Below are 21,779 nucleotides of genomic sequence, written 5' to 3'. Positions count from 1 at the left end.
CCATCTGGTAAGCGCACCATCTGGAATATGCATTCTTACAGGTTACTGCGACAGAAGAGAAAGCTGGGGGACGCTGCAAGGTGTTTTTAACACACTGAGATGAGAAATAGCTTTCATCAACTGCTGCCAGATTTCATTGTTAAGGACTCGGCCAGCTGTCCCCAGGAACTGCATGAGGCGAAAGGCCATCCATGACAGTCTACCACAGAACTGAGCATTTCTCCCCATCATGGTTTCACAGTTTAATACGCCTATAGATTTGCAGTGCACAGTTTGAGAAAGATCAGTTTATTCACTTATTCATCTAGCAAACGCTCTTTTGGCACCCAGTCCGCTCTGTCATCCGTCCTAAGCACTGCCGTGGTCATGAATTCCTGGAGTTCTGTTCTGCTCACGTTACTTCCCTCTGAGTGATTCTGCGTTTGCCTTCCATGCTCACAGTGACATGTACAGAGGCAGAGAATTAGAGTAAATTGGTTGGAAAGTGTAAATGGGCACGATTATGTGGGGTTTTCCAGTCCACTGTAAGGAATTTGAATTCGGCTTAAGCAAAGAGTCTTCAGAGCGCTCCGTGTGGGAGAGTAAAATGATTTGTCTTACTTTGAAAAAGGGTTGTTTCAACTGCTGTGCTGAGAATTGATGCAAGGTGCTAGGGGTGAAAGCATTCATTTCCATTGGGAAGTTAAACTTGTGCAGTGATCCAAGGTGAGCAGTGCTGGTGGCTTGAACCAGGGTAGCATTGTATTTGGAATATATTTGGAAGTTAAGATACTGAATGTTGAAGATAAAATCATCAGAATTTGATGACAGTTCAGATATGCGCAATAAGATGAAAAGGCCTAGAGCTCCAAGGATAATGATGTTGCAGTTGGCTGAGGAGAGCCGAGCCCTAATCATTTCCTCATTCCCAGGCAGCTTCTGAAGGGCTCCAGGGAGAATTAGAATCCTAAATTATTCATACCCAATAGGTGCTTCCTTTAGAATTTAAAATGATTACAATGTTTCATAAAAAGTGATTTTTTTTAACTCTAAAGCTTAGCTTCCAACAGTTCCTACCCTGACAAAATTTGATATAAAGATCTACAGATCTATCTATCTAAAAAGAATATTAGGGGTGGGTGTTTCAGTGCCGAGGCTGGGCCACTGCTTGGAAATCCTGCATACTATGTCAGAGTGCCTGGATTCAAACACTGACTCCATTTCTACTCCAGCGTCCTGCTAGTGTAAACCTTGGGAGGCAGTAGGTGACGTCCCAAGTACGTGGGTCACTGCCACCCATGTGGGAGACCCAGATTGAATCCCACCTTGCCGGCTTCACTCTGGTCCAGCACTGGATGTTGTAAGATTTGGAGTACAAACCAGCAGATAGAAGATCCCTTTGTCTTGGTCTCTCTGTTCTGTAGTTCTATCTTTCAAATAAAAAAAATAAAATAAAAACTTAAAAAATACATAAAAGAAAAATATTTTAAGCAAGTTATATGAGCTTTTGTTTTGAAAGCCACATCAGAAACTACTAAACTATATTGTATCTATTTTGATGTGATGTAGTGCACTTACTTTTGAACGTTTGACAGGACTGTCTTGGAGAAGTAAACTGTTTGATGTGTTTATTATTATTATAATTATTTTAGTAAGACACTAAGGTAGGTCCCTTTATCTTGGCTCATCCACTGTGTGTCAATTAGCAAACCAGGAATTGGCAAATCTTGTCTCTTTGAATACATTTGGTCAGATTCTCCTGAGCTTTCTTTTAATCAGATCTCAACTTCTGGGCTTCTATGGCAGTTTCTGCATTGTCCAGTTCTAGTAAGACTCCTGCTATGTTAGTTCAGACAGAACATCTCCCATCTCCAATATCTGACCACCCTTTGATATCTGATTAGATTTTCTCCTATTACCCTCCAGATGTTATCTAATCATCCTGTTCTTCCTTCAGCAAGAATCCTGTAGGGTCTCTTTAGGCAGAATCTGACGACCCCCCCCCCCCCCCGCCACACACACACAACTGATGTTAGCTCTTAGTAATTTCTATCCAGTCATCCCTGAACCCCATCTCAGTTCCACGGCCATAAATTCCTGATTGTCCTTGTGGTATTTGGAGTTGAGCTCACTATCCCCCTCTTTGTCTGTCTCTCTCTCTCTCTTCCCCCCTCCTTTTCTTCCTCCCACTCCCCTCCATCTTCTATAAACCCCATCTAATAGTACTGTCTCAGTACTCTTCCTTGAATAGTCTACCTGACGATTCTTTAACAAGTTCCATGAATATGGTTCTTTTTTAACAGAGGTCATATTAAAACTAAATATTGATAAAGGCATCGAGGAAGGGAAGAACATTCTAGGCTTATACAGTAGACTGCATAAGTGCACGGCTGTGAAAGAGGATGGTCAACTGATGAAATTCTAGAATTTAGGGTTTGTGAGCACATACCTATTTGGTTTGGGGTTATATGGAGCATGAAATTGAGGCTGCTCAATGATAATGAAGTTATCAATGAGTAACTTATATGGTAGAATAAAAAGTCTAGATTTTTTTCTCCTTCAAATTATATAAAGAGAATAAGGTTGGATAAAGCAGAATAATGCAAAAGACCTTATGGGAGGAAGATGTTGAGTAGTCAATAGACAAAGGGGAGACATTGGGAAGCCACCGCACTGGGTCAGGAGAGCATACACGAGAGAGAACTAATACCTGGACATTCCAGAGACCAAGCCTTCTAAACTATGACATATCCAGAAGGTTGATAAATTAAAATTATGAGCTGCTATGTAGGTTTATATTATTTTTTCTGCTTCTATAGTACCAGACTCTAGTTTCATTTTTTTTTTCTCTTATTAGGCAAAGGGATTAGGCTGAAATCCAGCTTGGAAGAATCTTGCTTCCCCTCATCCGACATTTGCCTTCTAGGATTTTCCCCACTAATGTGGTCAGAAAGATCCATAAATAATGGATCAGTTTTTATTACACAGCACAGCAACTGTATTCTTTAGGGGAGAAGATAAGAAATAAACACATTTTTAAAAGGTACCTCAAATACCAATTTTATAAAAGTAATAGTGACATATAATTCATAGTGTGCTTCAGAAAACTTTAGTGCATTGAAAAGAGGGAAGTAATATATGAACTCCACATACTCAACAAAGGATTAGTATGCACAAAGTATGTTAGAATGTTCTATAAGTTAATAAGAAAAAGTCAAGCAAACCAACAGTAAAATCAGCAAAAGATTATTAACAGGCAACTCAAAGAACATGAAATTTAAGTGTTCACTGAGCATATGTGAAAAGATGCTCAAGTTTACCAATATTCATAGTGTCCATCTCTGAAGAAGGCGGCACAAAGGGACGGGCAATAGGAAGAAGTGCAAAGCAAATTGCCACTGTATGTGTAAAAGTGTTTTTAAACAATGAAGAACAGAGCAACTATTGCTCAGTGTTAATGTTTGGTTATCTAAGATGGTAAGTGTATGCATATTTGATTTACTTTCTATATTTTCTTTCGTATTTATGAAATATTTCTTTTTGTATTTAAAAACTAACTGATTCATTTTATTTATTGGAATGGGAGGCAGGAGCAGGAACAAATGTTCCCATCTGCTGGTACATTGTTGAAATACTTGCACTTGCTGGGGATGTGGCAGGCCTAAGCTAGAAGATAGGAACGCAATGGAAGACAAGTCAGTCACAGGAACACAGCCACTTCAGCCATCATCATCACCTCCCAAGGTGCTCAGTAACAGGTGGCTGGGACTGAAAGTGGAGTCCAGAGAAACATGGGGACTCTAATATGAGACACAAACATTTCTAGCAGCTTATTAAACACTAGGCCAAACACCTGCCCTTGAAATATTTCTTAATAATGAATGAACTTGTGTAATGATTTTCCATTCTGCTCATCAAAAAAGTCCCCAGATAGCACTTTTAGAAGGTCAAATGATAAGGGAAATAGTGCAATGAGCACCCAGGAATAGACAGTATCCTCACATCTAATCTCAAGACCGACAGTTACCCAGTACCACCCACACCCTTAGCAAACTGCCTTGTTCTTCTAAACTGACGACTCAGCTGAAACATCTGAACAATGTTATCTTCCTTGACTATACAAAGTTATTGCAAGGAGTGATTAGTTCATGTATTTAAGTGTTATTCAACTGTGAAGGCAAGGATAGAAATTCTCACACCTATGACTAATATGAAATTAAATGAACATAACTTCCCATTGGTTACTATGCTAAACTTTCTGAAGTGTACATTAGAAACAGAAAAGTCCAGATTATTAGAAAAAGAAACAAAACACATCCTCACTTACCGGGTCTATTAGCTGAGAATAGAGTTCATGGCAATTGTCAAAAATATATTTGTATGTGGAATCCAGGCAAGCTCTGACACAGTCCTTCACCACCATGCTGGCCTTAGGGGGACTTTGCAGCTCTAGAACCTGACAAATACATTTTAAAAGTTAACAACGGAACATTAGAATCCACCAGAAGCAACTTAAATACTATTTGATGCATGATTTCAGCTGATTTTTCTATATTTAATAAATGTTTCTAATGTCTATTTATTTATTACTTTCATCTATTTGAAAGGCAGGGTGATGAGAGAGAAAGAGAGAGAGAGAGAGAGGGAGAGAGAAAGAGAGAGATAAAGGGGGAGAGGGTGAGGGAGAGAGAGGGAATCTTCCAACTCCTGGTTAAGTTCCCAAATGCCTGCAACAGTCAGAGAAGGGCCAGGCCAAAGTCAGGAGCCAGGAACTTTATCCAGGCCTCTCCTGTTGGTGGCAGGGGCCATAACACTTGAAATATCACTTTCTGTCTCAGAGAACGCATTATCAGAAAGCTGGATTGAAAGTGCAGTGCCCAGTACCCAAACCAGCACGCCAGTATGGGAGTTGGCATCGTGAGCAGAGCTTAACCCATTGTGCCACGATGCCTACACCTGGAAGTATTTTAAATATATAAGTTTCATCACCACTTTCTGATATGACAACTTATTTTAAATGATCATGGCTGTAAATATTCAAATAGAAACACAGTGTGACCAGTTACAACATCATTCATTCATTCATTCCATTCTTCGAAACATAGTATCATTTACTCTTTGTCAGTTAGTGGTGATATTGCAATGAATAAAGGAAATAAAATTCCCTTTCCCCATGGGCTTAATTCTAGTAGATGATAAACAAACTAAGTAAAATCTATTATTTACTAATGCATTTTGAACAGAAAAATAAAGGAGGGGAATAGAAAATGTTTTGATAAAACAGAATTAATTAACACAGAGGACAGTGGTAATGCATGAGTCAGAGCAGTCCACTGGGTGGGGACAGGGAGAAATTGCATATTGGCCATGCAAGAAAATTTGCTTTGAACAAAGGGAAGCAATCGGGACATTTCAACAGAAGTATAAAGCGAACGAACTCTCCGTCACGTGGTTCCTTTATGCTGCCTAAAGGTGGGCTATGTGAAAAGAAGAAATACCAGGGAACAAGAATGCTGTAAAAAAATCAGTCAAGAGAAGATGATGATTGCACCAAAGTTGTAGGGCTGGGAGTTGCAAAAAGTCACAAATAAAACTTAACCAAAAAGCTTCTGATGATGTGAGAAGTTAAGAGTCCTACTGGATGGGGCTTGAAAATAAGGGTGAGTTTGAAGATTTTAGTTATCTGAAAATGTCAATGCTGTTCAGTTTGATCTAGAGATCTAAGGCCAACCCAATCAAAATCTTGGCCAGAACTAAACTCACTTAAATAATTTTTCAGAAGAGAAACAGATTGAGGAAATCCACTGTATGACTCTAAGATTTGCTAAAAGTCTATATAATTAAAGCACTACATTGAATAGTATAGAGAGTTTATAACTAGACTCCAACATATATGATCAACTGATTTTTTTTACAATGCTATAAAATCAATACATTGAAGAAAGAAAAATAATTTCAATAAATCGTGTTGGAACTTGTAAACATAAGTATATAAAAAAAAAACTATCCTTGATCCACCATAAACCAAACAAAACCAAAACCAACAAAAGTAACCTGAAAGTCTAAATGGAATACAGACCTAAATTGAATAAAATCTTTAATTAAACTCTTAGTAGAAATATACAAAATTCCTGTGACCTTGACTGAGCAAAGAGCATTTTTCACAAATGCAAAAAGTTAATAAAGTAGGCCAAATTTATTCACGGAAAACATTCTTTAGGAAATGAAGAGATATGGCAAAGACAGGGGAGAAAATATGAACAAATCATAAATCTGACAAAAGATTTGTTTCCAGAATTTATGAAGAACCCCCAAACTCAAGAATTTTACATTAAAAAGTGCTAAGAGAGATTTCAAATGTTCTCATCATTAAAATGATTCCTTTGTGGGGTAAAGTATATATCAGATAGCTATTCCATAATATATACATATTTAAACATCAAGTTGTACATAATAAAGATACACAATTTTATCACAAGTTTGTTAAAAAAAATAACCCAACAAGAAGAAAGCAAACTAATGAAAAGGGAAAAAAATCTCAACTTTGTTCACCAATGAAGATATGAGATATTCAGATAGTAAATAAATCCAAGAGAAGTTGCTCAACATGATTAATTTTTGGAGAAAGAAAATCAAGACCACAGTAAGATCTAGCTTCATTTCTATCAGAAAAAAACAAACTGAATAGACAGATAAGCAGACAGATAGGAAAGTACTGAGAGCATCAGAAGAAGCAGAGAAACTAGAACTCTCATACATAAATATGCAGCAGCTACAACAGTTAAAATAGCTGCTGCATATTTTACCTAAAGAAAGCCAACACTTATATATACATAACTGACCTGTACATTAGTAAGTTTTATTTGTAATAACTCAAAACTGGAAACACCTGTCAAGTAGTGAATGCATAAACAACCTGCAATACATATATAATAAAGAATTGCTACTCTGCTATAAAAAAGAGGGAAGCTAAGGCTGGCACTGTGGCATGACAGGTAATGCCACCACCTGTGCTGGCATCCCAAATGGACGCTGGTTCATGTCTCAGCTGCTCTATTCCTATTAGTTGCCCAATTTCACCTAATGTTAAGCCAAACAAATTATAACTGAGCTTTAAAGAGGCAAAATTACCATAGATATGGTATGGCTTTGTTTTCTTTCTTTCTTATATTGTAAAATACCATTTTTTTTAGTTCTAGGGAAAAAATTCTGAGTCACTGAAAAGAAAGCTATAATTGTTTTGTTTTGGGATTTCTTGGTTTGTTTTCCATCTGGGAACTTTCTGAAAAAGCATCAGGATACACTCTTTCAAAGATTAAAACTTTTAGCTCATAGTCTGGCAGGTAGTGTCTGAAAAGGCTTTACATATGCTGCATTCTGGCCAAAATTATGAATGCAGGGAACTTGCTATTAAAGCAGAGGAGATATGCTTAAGAAGAAATGCATGGATGGTTTTGTAGACAATAACCCATTAGGCCAGAGGATTCGCCGAATAAGTTATATTTCTATATAGATATTACCAGGGCTACAAAAGGCTGTTGCCATATTGGGATAAATGTAAAAGAATAAAGGAGCTATTGTGACAACAACAACAACAAAGTCAGCAAAACATCTGAGTTAAACCTCAACTAAGAAGAGAACTTCATTTCCATTTAACATTCCTGGTATTTTTTTTAAAGTGTCACGTCCACTTACTAAAGAGTTTGTTTAAGATGAATTTAATTTCAAACTAAATTTGAAGCAAATGTACCAGAGTATCTTAAGTGTCTAGAATAATTCCTTCTTCAATACACCTTGTATTGGAAGACTCATTGAGCTCAGGCAAAGACGCATTGCTTAATCAATGGTGTTGAATGGTATTGATCAAGACTTCCTCAGTGAAGCCATGTGTTCTATGATGCACTAGGACAGGGCAGGAACAAAGGGAGATACCTTCATCCTAAAAAAGGTGATGCTTGTCAGAAGATCAACAGTTGACTTCAGGTCTTGCAGTCTTTCATTATTGCTGGCAGGAAAGTTTTCCTGGTTAATTAGGAAACAGAACATGGGGCAAGTTGTTAGCATTAAACCTCCAGTGGGAAAATAAACTAAAATTAGCATTCTGCAAAAGAAAATGGGAAGTAAACTGTGTAAAAATTTTAAAATAACTCTAAGGTAGGTATTATTAAAAACATTTATCAGAAAACATAGGAAGTAAAAGATTTAGATACCCTCTCCTTGGTCTTAGAAGGCCATATTCTTTATTTAACCTCACAATGCACTAAAAATGTGCAAATTAATACCATTGGTGCAAGGTTATGATCTTATTATTTCTTATTTATCAGAGGTTCACTACTAAAAGAAAGGTAGGTTTTCATAATTTTCTCAAGATAGGTGTATTTTTCCAACAATACTTTGGACACTGTATATCTGTTACAATTAATTCATTCATAGTTACAGGGAGGCTTCTGTAAGTTGGAAAAAAGGCTTCCCTGCATGGTCTCATAATCTCTCCTGAAGTACTGCTGATTTCAACCCAAAGGTTCTGTCAGTGAGGCTGGCTGAAAAGTGGCATTCAAAAAACAGATGTTCAGAATTTTGAAGGAAAGATCTAATTATGAAAAAGTTTGAAAAAGAAACCATATCAACATTGAGAAATTTCTTGTATCAATATGCTCTCAGCATGGTTGTCTAAAGAGCAGGGCAACTACAGCTAACTCCTGGATATTCGTGAACTTGAGCAGAGTTCAGGCACCTTGATGATGGTGAATGACATGGCCTCCAGGTCCTTAACCCGTCCCCCCCTCAGAACTTTGCTAATGGCTAGAAGGGCAGTTCTTTTCTCACCAGGTTCCAAACAATATGACTTCAGTAAAATTCGGTTTATAATTTCCAGAGATATGCAATTATTATTTGCCAGTAACAGAGTAATTAAAAATGAATGCAGGAGAGATAAATGTTTGAAAATAAAAATAGTTAGGGTAAACTGTTAAATAATGCAAGATGTAGAAGAGCAACTGTATAATGAATATTGATAGTTCTGTAGTGAAGATATTTTGTGACTATGATTATATAAGGAAGCTTCAACAAGTTCATGGAAAATGGAAATAATGTTCATTTTCATGAACTCTTTCAAAGCTCCTTGTATGTGTACATACAGGAATATGTTTGTGGTTATGTTTCACCCAGAGGTGAAATACAGAACTGTTGACAGTGAACTCTGGACAGCATTCACAGAGCGTAGTGTACAGATTTAGAGTGACAATTTAAAGCAGTGATTTCCAGTAGGAATCTCAAAAGCTAAGAAATAGAGTATCTCAGGAACAAGGGGAGAACTTTCAAAACGAGACCCGGACTAAACATTTACTTTATGAATCCAAGGAGGGTCACTAAATCTGATGTTGTTTTAAAAAGTAAGCTACACACACACATGTTCACACACACAGAGTCCTGTAGGTTTAAGCTCAACAAATCAACCTGAAGAACAACAGAGAACTTCTAGTGTGACAGGACCTGAACTCAGTCTTTCTACTTTCCCTGCATATGTAGTAGGTCATTTGTACAATATGACAAGAAGTCATCTGGACAAAACACAACAGTTTACTTTTAGTTAAGTAATTTGACACATACCCTATATTTTGACAAGTCAATCCTTAAAGAGTTATGTAATTGATCCAGTAGTTTTATGAATTTTTCTCTCTGTAGAAAGCAAACAGAAAACAGGAAAACGTAAATAAGTGGTTATTCTAAATGTAGTACTAGCTACAATTCACATGGGTTGTTTTGCCCTCACTTTATAAAAAAGAAAGACCAAAGATGTCGATGATTTATCCAAGATCACAGAGCTAGTACACAGCATAGCAGTTATTCAAACTCAAATCTCTTTGATGCCAAATCCATGCTCTTCCCAACAAGTCACGATTTTTCTATGATAAATGAAAAATGTACAACTGTTCTAACAAAGTGTCTAGGAGTTGCTTTCTGTAGAAAGAGCTCAGATAAATGAAACGCTACTGTATTTTTCCATGTGTAATGATTCAGCCATACAATACATCAGCAAAAGAAAATATAGCCCACTCCCCTTTGTATTCTCGGACACCATACTGTCAAATACAATTTTAAAAACTTCTCCCACTAATGGAAATGGGGACAACCGTTGTTTCTGTTAGAAAATAACTTCAAAATGCATTTTCCTTTTGGAAGGAAGCACAGACGTCATAATTGGAAAGGATCAATTGCTTTTAAAGGTGGCTTATGATTTAGTGGCAAAAATGGCATGAAACAAGGCCAAAAAATTGCTGCTTCCATTATTCATGCAATGTCCATGCTGGACTATTCTCTTCATAGAAGGATTTGAAGACAGTGTGAATAAGAAATTTGGCTAGTAAGTGTAAGGGTGAAATTGTATGGATTTTATACAAACAAGGGAAAAACACTGACATCACACACATGCAAATCCTGGGGTTAGACACTTCATTACTCAGATTCTCAGCGTTTTCATCAAAACTGAAAACAACTTGGGTGGGGGGAGTGTAAATGACAGTAAAGGACTCTGCCTACATTACTATTCTTCAAGCATCAAATTACTACTTGGGAAAACTGAACAAAAACAGAGACTTCCTAGCAGTTTGACTTAGAAGATGGATTCATGGGCTATAAAACTCATTCCTTGATGTCACTGATCTTAATGGAGTGGGCTGGATATTAAGAGCAGTCCAGACGCCAGCACTGTGGAGGAGTGTGTTAAATCATGGACACAATGCTAGTATCCCAAATGGGCACCTGTTTGAGTCCTGGCTGCTCCACTCTGATCTAGCTCCCCGCTAATATGCCTGGGAAAGCAGCAGAAGATGGCCCAAGTACTTGGGTCCCTGACCCCACATAGGAAACTCCTGGCTTAGCTCTGGCCATTATGACCTTTGGGAAATGAACCCATGGATGGAATATTTCCCTCCCTTCCTCCCTCTCTCTCTCTCTCTAACTCTGCCTTTCAAATAAATAATAAAAATATTTCATATAAAAAAGATCATTCCAATGCATTCTAAGTTGAAACTCCAATATTCTGAGTAAAATACTTCCATTCAATTTACACCTCAGTGAACAAAGTTCATGCATCCCCCCTGTGTGAACCCCCATGGAGGAAATAAAAGGACCCAAGAAGTGAGTCTTGCCATCCAGAATCTTGCAATCTTATTAGGTAGTTTTAAGACTCTGCCAACGGAGCAACCAAAACATACAGATGAGCTAAATGTCTTTTTTTTTCTCTGCCACTCTCCACCAGTTTTTTTCCTAGGAGAGAAGACAATCTATGCTGTCTTTTGTTAGCTCCACAGCTCCTATCCACAAAGGTCAGTGGCACTCCACTAACACTGAAAAATAAAAGAGCCACCCCAGTCATTAGCTTAGGGCACAGTAAAGTGAATCACTCAGATGAGTGGAAAAGTCAGTATGGTGCATGCCATGTCGCTGCCTTCTTCACCTGACCTCTGTGATTGGCACAAATCATCAAGACAGCTGAAGACACTGACCCACTGCTACGGCCCAGATCCCGGCCTTGCTATACTCAGTGGGGGCAAACTGTGCCGTCGTCTGCTCAGCATCCATTCTTCTACTGTCCCTTAGTACTAGAATCTCATGTGTCGAATGTACCCAATAGGAAATGCTAACCTTCTCAAACCTCTTTGTTTCCAAGGATGTCTGGGGGGGGGGGGGTTCATTTTTCTGCCAGGGTCCATTTGGATATTTAGAACGTCATTCATGAGCCATACAAAATTATCAATGTAAAAATTAACTTACTGTAGATTTATTGAATTTCAAGTCCCACCTATTGTTTCCTTGGCAGGTGCAAGCCAAATGATTGTGGGGGCCTTATACAGTTGTGGGCTGGATGTTCCCCACCCCTGCATACACAGTAGGGGTTTGGCCAATGAGATGGATACAGTTTCTTAAACAGAATGGAGTCATACCCTATTATCAATGAACTATTATTTGAAAAAAAATCCTAAAAACATACTTGGCACACAGTGTTAGTTATATTAACATTTGCCATAGAATTTTGTGCTCTGTATACATTGCAGGCTTTTTATCTTATCCCCTGTGCATCTCCAATTTTCCCACAGTAAACTCAGATATTAAAACGTGGAGCTATTATTTCATGCCAATAACACGAAAAGCTAAGCAATAGAAAGGTAAGGTAGAGCCAGAAGCTTGAAGAAGGAGCCCCACATCCTCCTCCACTTGCCCAGTCTTCATATTATAAGAGGTATTTATTTATTTTGAAAGAGTTATAGAAAGGAAGGGAGAGACACACAAAGACAGAGAGGCAGAGAGAGGTGGAGAGAGATGGTTCACTCCGCAGATGGCTGTGATGGCTGTAATGGCTAGGGCTGGGCCAAGCTGAAAACATTAGTGTAATCTGGGTCTCATAGAGGGTTGTGGGAACCCAAACACTTGGGCCATCTTCTGTTGCTTTTCCCAGGCCATCAGCAGGGAACTGGATCAGAAGTGGAGAAGCCAGGGCACGAACATGGGATGCAGGCATGGTAGGCAGCAGATTAACCTGCTATGCCACCTCAGCTCCCATCTGCCCATTCTTTTTAAAGAAGTAATAACCTTGTAGTGGGCATTTGGTCCGACACTTAAGAGGTGGGGCAAGACAAGTTGCATATCCAAGTGGCTGGATTTGAGGCCTGGATTCAATTCCCAGTGCCAGTGCAGACTGAGAGGAAGTAGTGATGGCTAAAGTTTGCCACCCATGTAACAGACCTGGTTTTATCTCAATTGATCCCACTGTAGGCATTTGGGGAGTGAACCAGCAGATGGGATTCTGTTATTTTACTTACAAATAAAGAGTAAATAAAAATCAACATAAAATTACAATACTAAGCAGCTACAGTGATTGTGAATTCTTCACTTCCAGACTTGGGTTTATGGGGAAATGAAACCTTGTTTAGCGAAGTTTATTTAGTTGAATTTTCTGCTTCACACAGCTGAATAGAATTCTGACTGACAGAGATCACATATTAAATCTCCTTCCTTAAGTCTTCAGTGCCCAGCTGGAAAATTTACATTCAAGAAAAATGAAAAACCGGGGAGAAGACCGCTGGGCTTGTTGTCACAGAATCCCAAACAATATCAGATGATGGGAAATTAGAAGCATGCTGCTGATTGAATTTTCAAAGAGATTCTTTCAACAGCAGGGCAGCTTGAAATTTGATTTTATTTACCATATTTCTATTTAACTAGAGGGAGACTACCTTTGCAAGAGCAGCCGAGGCCTCTTGCCTACACTGTGTGATTTGCAAAGTAACAAAAGACTGTGTGATTAAAAAACATGTCTTCTGAAGGCCACATCATTCAGTTGTTTGTATTCGAGGAGGGACCCGTAGGTCTAACAGGAGATCAATCCATAATAAATATAGTAAGTTCTGTCATTATCAAAAATTAGGCTTAATTAGTTGATCAGAAGAACTAGTCCAGGGTCAGAACACTGTCTACAAAGGTCTAGAAAGCAGATCTTTTTGACTTTGTGACCTCTGTCACAGCAATTCAACTCTGAGGCTGTAGCCAACAACTGCTACAGACAACACACTGGCTGCCTTCCAGACGGATTTTATTAATAGGAACTTAAGTTTGAATTTCATACAATTTCATGTGCCAAAACCTGCTATTTTTAAAAATTCCACTCAACATTTGAAAATGGAGCAAAGCAATTTTAGATTATGGTTCACAGGAGCCTAATTTGGCCCATGGACAGACAGGAGATTTAGACTGGGTGAGGGAGAACAGGTGCATTCTCAAAACTTTTCTCCAGAATTCTGGGAACTGTAGAAGTAAAGCTACAGTAAAAAAAAAAAAAAAAAAAAAAAAAAAAAAAAAAAGGGCATGGAGGGTCCGGCGCTGTGGCGCAATGGGGTAAAGCCAGCATCCCATGTGGGCACTGGTTCTAGTCCCGGCTGGTCCTCTTCCAATCCAGCTCTCTGCTATGGCCTGGGAAAGTGGTGGAGGATGATCCAAGTGCTTGGGCCCCTGCACCCATGTGGGAGACCTGGAGGAAGCTCCTGGTTCCTGGCTTCGGATCAGCACAGTGCCGGCTGTTGCAGCCAGTTAGGGAGTGAACCAGCAGATGGAGGACCTCTCTCTCTCTCTCTACCTCTCTCTGTAACTCTGTCTTTCAAATAAATAAAATAAATCTTAAAAAAAAAAAAAAAAGAAAAAGGCATGGGAACTTTGGCTTTATCCTCAGCTTCTCTCTTTAATTCCTTTCTTTCCCGCTGTCCCTCTCCCACAGCAGGGGCGCGTTTCACCAGAGCTAATGATGGCTGAGCCTTAGGGCTGCTTTCCCCCTGGCTATGAATTCACATGACCTTAGCTTTTCCTACAGGTTTCAGGTGTAAGATAAAAATCATTCTGAGCTGAACTCCCAAACTGAAACTTTTTTCCTCAGATCATAATAAAAACATTACATTAAAAGAAGAGACAAAAGTTTTGGAGACAGGTTATTTTGATGAGGTTTTTTGATAATTCAATGAGTGTGAACATGTCATCACATTGGACATATGTTTGTTTCTTACTAGTTTAAGACTGACACTCTATTCAGTGAAGGTGTGATAAAATTATAAAATACCACTACAGTGAGGCTTTGAATGGCAAACTGATATATAAATGCCATTGATTCAAAGTGTCTTGTTACACGTCCTTTATAAGAAATCATGAAAAGTACAGACATGCTGGAGTTCACTCACCCAGAAAGCCAGAAGCCCCTCAGTTGAACCTGAGACAGGCTTCTTTCTGACTTCAGGTGCTGACTTCTCTTTTCCTAGAGAAATTCTATAGGAGCTTGTAATTGCACAGTTTTCTCAGCCCCTTTGATATGTAAATCTTTCTAAAAGCATCTTGCCAGTTTTATGTCAGGAAAGGCTTCCTCAAGACTTGGGCTCCAGTCCTCTGAAATACCATCCCCAGACAGTCCCTCTATCACCATTCTCTGTAAGACAGTAGGAGCCTAACTTGGATAGATGTCAGTAAATACTAATGATCTAATCACCGAAAACAAAATTGTAACTCAAACACTCAATATGCTGGGAACGTCACATTGACCACTGGCTATATTCTGAGAATTACTATGGAATGACCTGCCTGTGGCCCTCTGGGTGATAGTTTAAGTATCTAACCCTTCTTAGGATGTTTTATATTAATTACATCTTAACCCTGTCTCACACACATTCTTTCTCTCCCCTCTGCAGTATTTCCACTACAAACTGATTGTTCCAAATTGAAAGCTGAAGATTATGCCTTCTACTTTAACGATGAAATCCAGGGTGGTGGCACAGCATGCTAAGCTACCACTTGTGACACCTGCATACCATATCAGGGTACTGATTGGAATCCCTGCTGCTCTGCTTCTAATTCAGCTCCCTGTTAACACGCCTCAGAAAAAGGTGGATGATGGTGCAAGTACTTGGGCCCCTTAAATGCCTGCGGGAGACTCAGATGGAGTTTCAGGATCTTGGCTTCAGGCTGGCCCATCCCTGGAGAGTGAATCAGTGGATAGAATCTCTCTCTCTCTCTCTCTCTCTCTCTCTCTGGGTGTGTGTGTGTCTCCCTATCATTCTGTCTTTCAAAAACTAAATAAATAATAATGAAATCCAAACATCTTAGTTAGTCTCAAAGGCCTTCAACAAGTTGAAACCGAACCCCTATAATGTAAAAGAAAGACCTGTCTCTTGTCTAGCTCTCTCTAAGCCTAAGTTCTCCTTTATCAAAATTTCTGCCCTTTATCAAGAGAAATTCACTGACTGGAGCCCACCTGGCCATCATAAATTCCCTGAAGAGTACAGCATCACTAACCAATCAAGAAAGATCACAAGTCCCATTGACCAACCAGGAAGCTGGATACAAGCTGACCCCACACCTCTCAGCCTCAATTCCAACCTATAAGAACCTGCATCTCTAAGTATATGGGAAGCCCAGGAATTAAGTAATAGCTACCTAGCTCCTTGCTCTGCATTTTGCGAAGAATACCTTCTTTCTTCCATTAGTGAGTGACTCTGCACAGTGGGCAAGCAGACCTGGTTTGTGGGTCTGGTTTGATCTACAGCAACACCTCCAGCTAGTCTGGGGTGTTGTTCAGCAACAACGCTACCCAAAGAACCCAGCCTCTCTTAAACGTCCATCATTTCTTCTCTCAGCCCTACTCAGTAGGCAGGCCACCATCTGCTCACTTTTTTCAACTTATTTTGCATTTTTACTTTTCCTTGTTTTTCCTCAAATATTGTGCTAGGCCTATGGTAGTTTGTTGACTACATCTTGGACTCTGAAATACCAGTAATTCCGAAGAGTACTGCTTCTTTGTAAAGCAGCCATGAGTCTCTGAAAAGAATCCTTTGTTCCGGGGCCATCAAAGAAGGAGGTACCTTTCTCTGAAGGGAGGAGAGAACTTCCACTTTGACTATGACCCTGTCGGAATAAGATTCAAGTCGGCAAACTCAAAAGGCTTCCATACCCTTGGCAACTCAAGACTAGAGCCTAGGGAGATTACTGATGCCATAAACAAGAGTGTCAAATTGTTAAGTCAACAACAGGAGTCACTGTGCACTTACTTCTCATGTGGGATCTGTCCTTAATGTGTTGTCCAATGTGAAGTAATGCTATAACTAGTACTGAAACAGTATTTTACACTTTGTGTTTCTGTGTGGGTGCAAACTGATGAAATCTTTACTTAATATATACTAAATTGATCTTCTGTATATAAAGAGAATTGAAAATGAATCTTGATTGTCGCTCCCCCTCTTCATGGAGGAACGACACTAAACCCTGCCTAGGCTTCATATCCGAGTCACGGCACCATTATGTCGCTCCCCGTCTTCGTGGAGGAACGACACAGGACCCTGCGCTGTTCTTTCGTCTGCTCGGCCCTCCCCGGGTTTGCTGCTGGTTCTTCCCGGGTTGGCTACTGTCCCTTCCACCTCCGTGGAAGGGCGGTTCCCCCTGGCCACTTTCCCCACTTCCGCAGGGGAGTGGCACACCGCCGGCCGGCTCTCTCGGGGGCTGCACAGGTGTTCCTTCAGATAGATGTTCCCCTTAGATGTTCCTCGTGCATGTTGTCTCTCTCCTCCTTTATAGTCCTCTTCCGCCAATCCCAACTCTGCTACCCACACGCCGAGTACGCTGCTCTTCTCCAATCAGAAGTAGGTCCTACAGTTTATTGGTTGAACTGGAGGCAGCTGTGTAGAAGCTGTTTCCCTTCTCAGCGCCATATTGTGGGAGAGCAGATGCATAGAATAAGTCTTAATTCCAGTAACTTAGTCTAGTCCGAGTTGCTCCCCACACTTGATGTGAATGGAATGGGAGAGGGAGCGGGAGATGGGAGGGGTGCGAGTGGGAGGGAAATTATGGGGGTGAGGGAGCCATTATAATCCATGAACTGTACTTTGGAAATTTATATTTACTAAATTAAAAAAAAAAAAAAAAACAAAAAAAATAAAAAAGAATCCTTTGTTCCTCTTCAGTGTCAAAGCATTTTTAAACACTATAAAACTCCTTTTACATTCACCCCATTTTGGATTGATTTAGGATGATTTTGCATATTTATATGATTATCCCATTAGGAAATAAAGCCTCAGATGTCAAGGCAGTTTACATGAAGTATCAAATATACTGAATGAATATGTAGACAAATACAAGAATAGATGTAATTTAAAGGAAATACTTATTGGCATATTTGTCTTGGATTGGCACTGACTGTCAAAGAGAATGTGTATATGCTTAGGAAAAAATAGAGCTAGTTAACCATTATTTTTATTAATAATGTATTATACAAGTGTACCTTAAGATAACTCAGTAAATTTCTGAAGACAAGCCAGAATTAAAATATTGACCCTCACCTCATGGAGTTTTCTTCCTTTTCAAGCCCTGATCTACCTGGGGGTTTCTTCAATACCCATGGAGACATTTTCTCCAACACAATGCTTTGATCTTAGCTCCAAACAACATTTACCCTCAGTGGGGTGCTGGTAAACTGGCTCTCTGAAAGCAAAAAGCTTTGATTTTAGCCTTTACCAATTTCCATGATGTAAATATGCTCAATATGTCCAACTTCAAGGATGGCTGCGTTTAACAGCTTACTTTCAATAATCTTAAAAATTTAGAAATTAGTTCTTATGAGTAAGTATGAGCCAATTGTAGCCTACTACTGTTTTACAGCCAATTTTCAACAATCTACTTCCAAAGTTCATCTAAGGCCCAAGACATCCACCTTTGAAATGTTAACTAATGCATAGGACATCCCTTTCCTTCACCCTGCTGCTCTCCTCTCTTATTCAGGAAGCTTGCTTGTGGTGCCACTTATCAAATAGACAGCCCATGACAAATCGCTTCAACTTTTGTCTTCACAATATCTTCTGTATCCAAATTTCCTTAGCCTTTCACTGCCCTTTTTTTTTTTTCCTGCAACATTTCAGCTTGGAGCCAATATAACCATCTGTCACATATCTTACTATATCCACATCAAAATGCTGACAAACTCTGACAAAAATTTCACAAGCCCATGAAATATGTGACACCAAATTTATGGTGCCCAACATCAAATGTTACCCTCAGATTTAGTAGGAATTCTTTCGTGTGGCTCCGAAACATTCTTCTTAGCGTTCTCTTCAGTAGCTTATCCAAACCATTACCACCCTCCTCTACTTCATACACCCACACTGTAGTCCTTGTTTTGTAATTAAAGCATGCCTGGTCCTTGCAGACAATCATAGAGACACTTAAGGAAACGGGGTATGGTCTCCACTTCTCTATCAGAAGCTTAGAATTCTTTGTGAGGACAACTATTCCTCCACATTTAATCAGGGACATTTGTCATGAAAAAAACTCTTCTTTAAAAATTTGATTATATTTTAGTGAACAAATGAACCTTAGCTGACACAACTGTTCATCTCTATCATTCCTTGAATAATCCCATGAAGTCAGTGGTAGCTTTGGGGTTCACAAGGAGGGAAGGCCTACACTTCTGGGAATGGAGAGGCCTACTTCCAGGGAAAAAAGTCCTTGTCAAGGTCCCTGTGGGTGCCTAAAGGTCAACCAATGAGGATCAGACCCACCTCAACCTTTAACCCCCCTGCCCTGAATCTATAAAAGGAGCTCTCCCAATCTCTGACCCGCGACTTCCCTGGCCACCCCCGCTCTGTTGCTCTATTGGGACGGGGGAACCTCGCCCGGGAGCAGAACCCCAATAAAAGCCTGTGAATTAATTGATTCATTGGCCTGGGAAGATTTGTTACACGCCGGACACCTTGCAGTCAGGAGTTATCAACTGCTTCACTGAATAATCATTCTAAAAAATCCGAGTTGTTCATTTCTTTGACTGCCTTACATAAACATTTTACAACAGTCGATAATGCTTTAGACTCCTATTTTTCAAAAGCTGTTAGCTATACCTCTCATATCACATCTTTGTTACCATTTTCATCCAGTTCATCCAGCCATTTTATTCAGTAAACTTTGCTTGTCTCTCTTGCCTACAAGGAAGCTTCTGTCCCTGTTGGTTTATTTTTGAGCATTTTTCATTTACAACATGACTTCAACTAACATTTAGACAAAAAGACTTGAATTTATAAGTGTAATAGTTTTCTTGCAGGTTTGTTTTACAGTTGTCATAGGTAGGACGTCTTTTTCCACCTGTTTTATTGTTTGAGACTCAGAGGGACTGGTTTATACCTTGGAGAAGAGGAAAGGATGGACACTATAGCTGTCACTGGGCTCCAGGTGACAATCTCAGCTTCCGTACTCAGATAAATAAAAACTTGGGTCTCCAAAGAGGAGGTGGGTGACAGTATACTTTGTAGTTAGTGGAATCAGCAAGTTGTAGTATTTTCAGGAGAGAAAAATAGTCAAAATCACATATCAAATCAGCAGTTTGTCAAGATGTAGTTAGCAGAAATGTTTTATTATTTTGACCCTATTCTATAAGAAGATATTTGATTTATAAAATAAAGTTTTTATAGCCCTGTTGCACTGAAACACTGAGATGTACTTAATCAAACCGCTTTCTCCTCTTCCGGTCTGCATGAAGTAAAGGGACATGTTATCTAATTTTCCTCCAGGTAGCTTTTATGGAAGATATTAATCACATAACCCCGTCTTCTCTCTCAGTGTTCCACAAGTTTGGCTTATTCCCCACAGTGTAGGCAGGCAAAATATTGGAAGCAAAACAATTTCGTAACAGAATGCTTTATGTTATGGGGAAAATTCCCAAACGAGTATTGTTACCAAGATGAAGTTTTTATAAAAAAAAAAAAAAAAAACCTGTTCTATGATCTGATATTTGGTCGTAATAGTATTTTGTTGAGCTGGCTAGGGAAAGTTCTTTGGTCCCAGCTCCTATAGAGCCAATATATAAAATATAAGGAGCTGATGATAATAGTGGTGACACTGCAGTGGGACAGGAGAGAAAAAAATCCTTACACCTTATATAATTACAGCACTTTCAATTTTTACAAACTGGCTTCCCATCTTTTATCTTATTTAATGTTCATCATAAATTTGAGAAACAAGTTAGAGCACGAATTACTATCTTTATATAGCAGGTCCAGAAAGAAAGGTTTGGATAATTGAACTGACTTTTGCTACATTTGAATAAAAACTCAAACCTCAAACTCTCAATTCAGAGTGTTCTTTGTTACTGGAATTCACTTGATTTGTCACTAAATCTCAATTATTTCTTCCTTTTATTCATCGCAGCTCACCTCGCACACCTATATGCCTTCTCCTTTTTAGATAAAAAGGACAGAAACAGAATAATCACAGAAACATATTTTCTCTATTGGGTTTTTGCCTTTTTATTTTCTGTGTGTTGATTGTTTCTATTTTATGACACATACTTCAAAATTCGATTTCTAACAACAGATTCAATAACAAAATCTAATCAGTGAACTAATTTGGAACTGCATTGCCAAAAATAACTGGTGCCACGGAAATCGCATCCCTAAAATGGAGCTTAGTTCCCACCCCCCCCAAAAAAAAAAAAAAAAACAGAGAATTAAAAAAATACTATATCACTGGATTCTTGGATATCAGTGCTGCACATCCAGTTTTCCTGGTTAAAATTCTTGCGGTTTTCCAGGCATTTTTCTTCTTTCCTCAATGTCTACCTCCCCACAGAAACCAAGTGCTACTGATTATGTTGATTTTATGCCCTTGAAAGGTCTAGAATCTATGCTTTTTAATTTATTACCACTAACTCTGGCTTAATTTGAATTCTCACCAATTTACAGAGTTTGCTCTTAGTTTATATCCTATTTCCATTCTTACTAATTTCAATTTCGTTATACTTATAGAGAATGAGTTCTATTGGCAGGTACAGCAGACACAGTCTTGCATTTCCCCTTTCATGTGTAATGATGTCTGAATACTTCAAGTGGACAGCCTTAATGAAGCACAGATGATTCCTTCAGGCTCTTTATATAGCTATTGTTTTTGACACCAACAGGAAGTATACAGTGAGCCCACAGTTGTCAGAAAAAGCAAACACATAGATACCAGAGAACTGTTTCTAAAACTGGGGAATCTGGAAGAATGAATCCCAAGTTTGCACACATGATAGATTCCCTATAGAGCCCCAGTACTCTCTTTAAAAATGTATGTTTCCCTCAATTAGAAAGATCCTTTCAGACATGGGGATTCAATTCTTTTTTTTTTTAATGGGTTGTTTTACAAACAAAAATGAAACTGACACAATGGCATAAATAAGATTTAGATCAATTCTAATAAGGAGTCCTACTATCAAATAAAATTTCACTGAAGGTAGGTGTTTCAAATGAAGT

At 38.9% G+C, this 21,779-nt stretch overlaps 1 protein-coding gene across 1 annotated transcript in view; it reads right to left on the bottom strand.

The window, feature by feature from the left end:
• UNC13C (unc-13 homolog C) overlaps positions 1-21,779 on the bottom strand; it is a 645,143-nt gene that overhangs the window by 310,126 nt on the left and 313,238 nt on the right. The window contains exons 14-16 of the mRNA XM_017348010.4: positions 9,589-9,657; positions 7,912-8,001; positions 4,307-4,435 (exon numbers count right to left, since the gene is read on the bottom strand). Of these exons, the coding sequence (XP_017203499.3) occupies positions 4,307-4,435; positions 7,912-8,001; positions 9,589-9,657 (288 nt within the window). The remainder of the gene's footprint in view (positions 1-4,306; positions 4,436-7,911; positions 8,002-9,588; positions 9,658-21,779) is intronic.

The sequence above is a fragment of the Oryctolagus cuniculus genome, chromosome 12 (genome assembly GCF_051225735.1).
Source record: "Oryctolagus cuniculus isolate XC-2025 breed Fujian yellow rabbit chromosome 12, ASM5122573v1, whole genome shotgun sequence".
Taxonomy (NCBI): domain Eukaryota; kingdom Metazoa; phylum Chordata; class Mammalia; order Lagomorpha; family Leporidae; genus Oryctolagus; species Oryctolagus cuniculus.
This window is presented reverse-complemented; position numbering and strand designations above follow the sequence as displayed.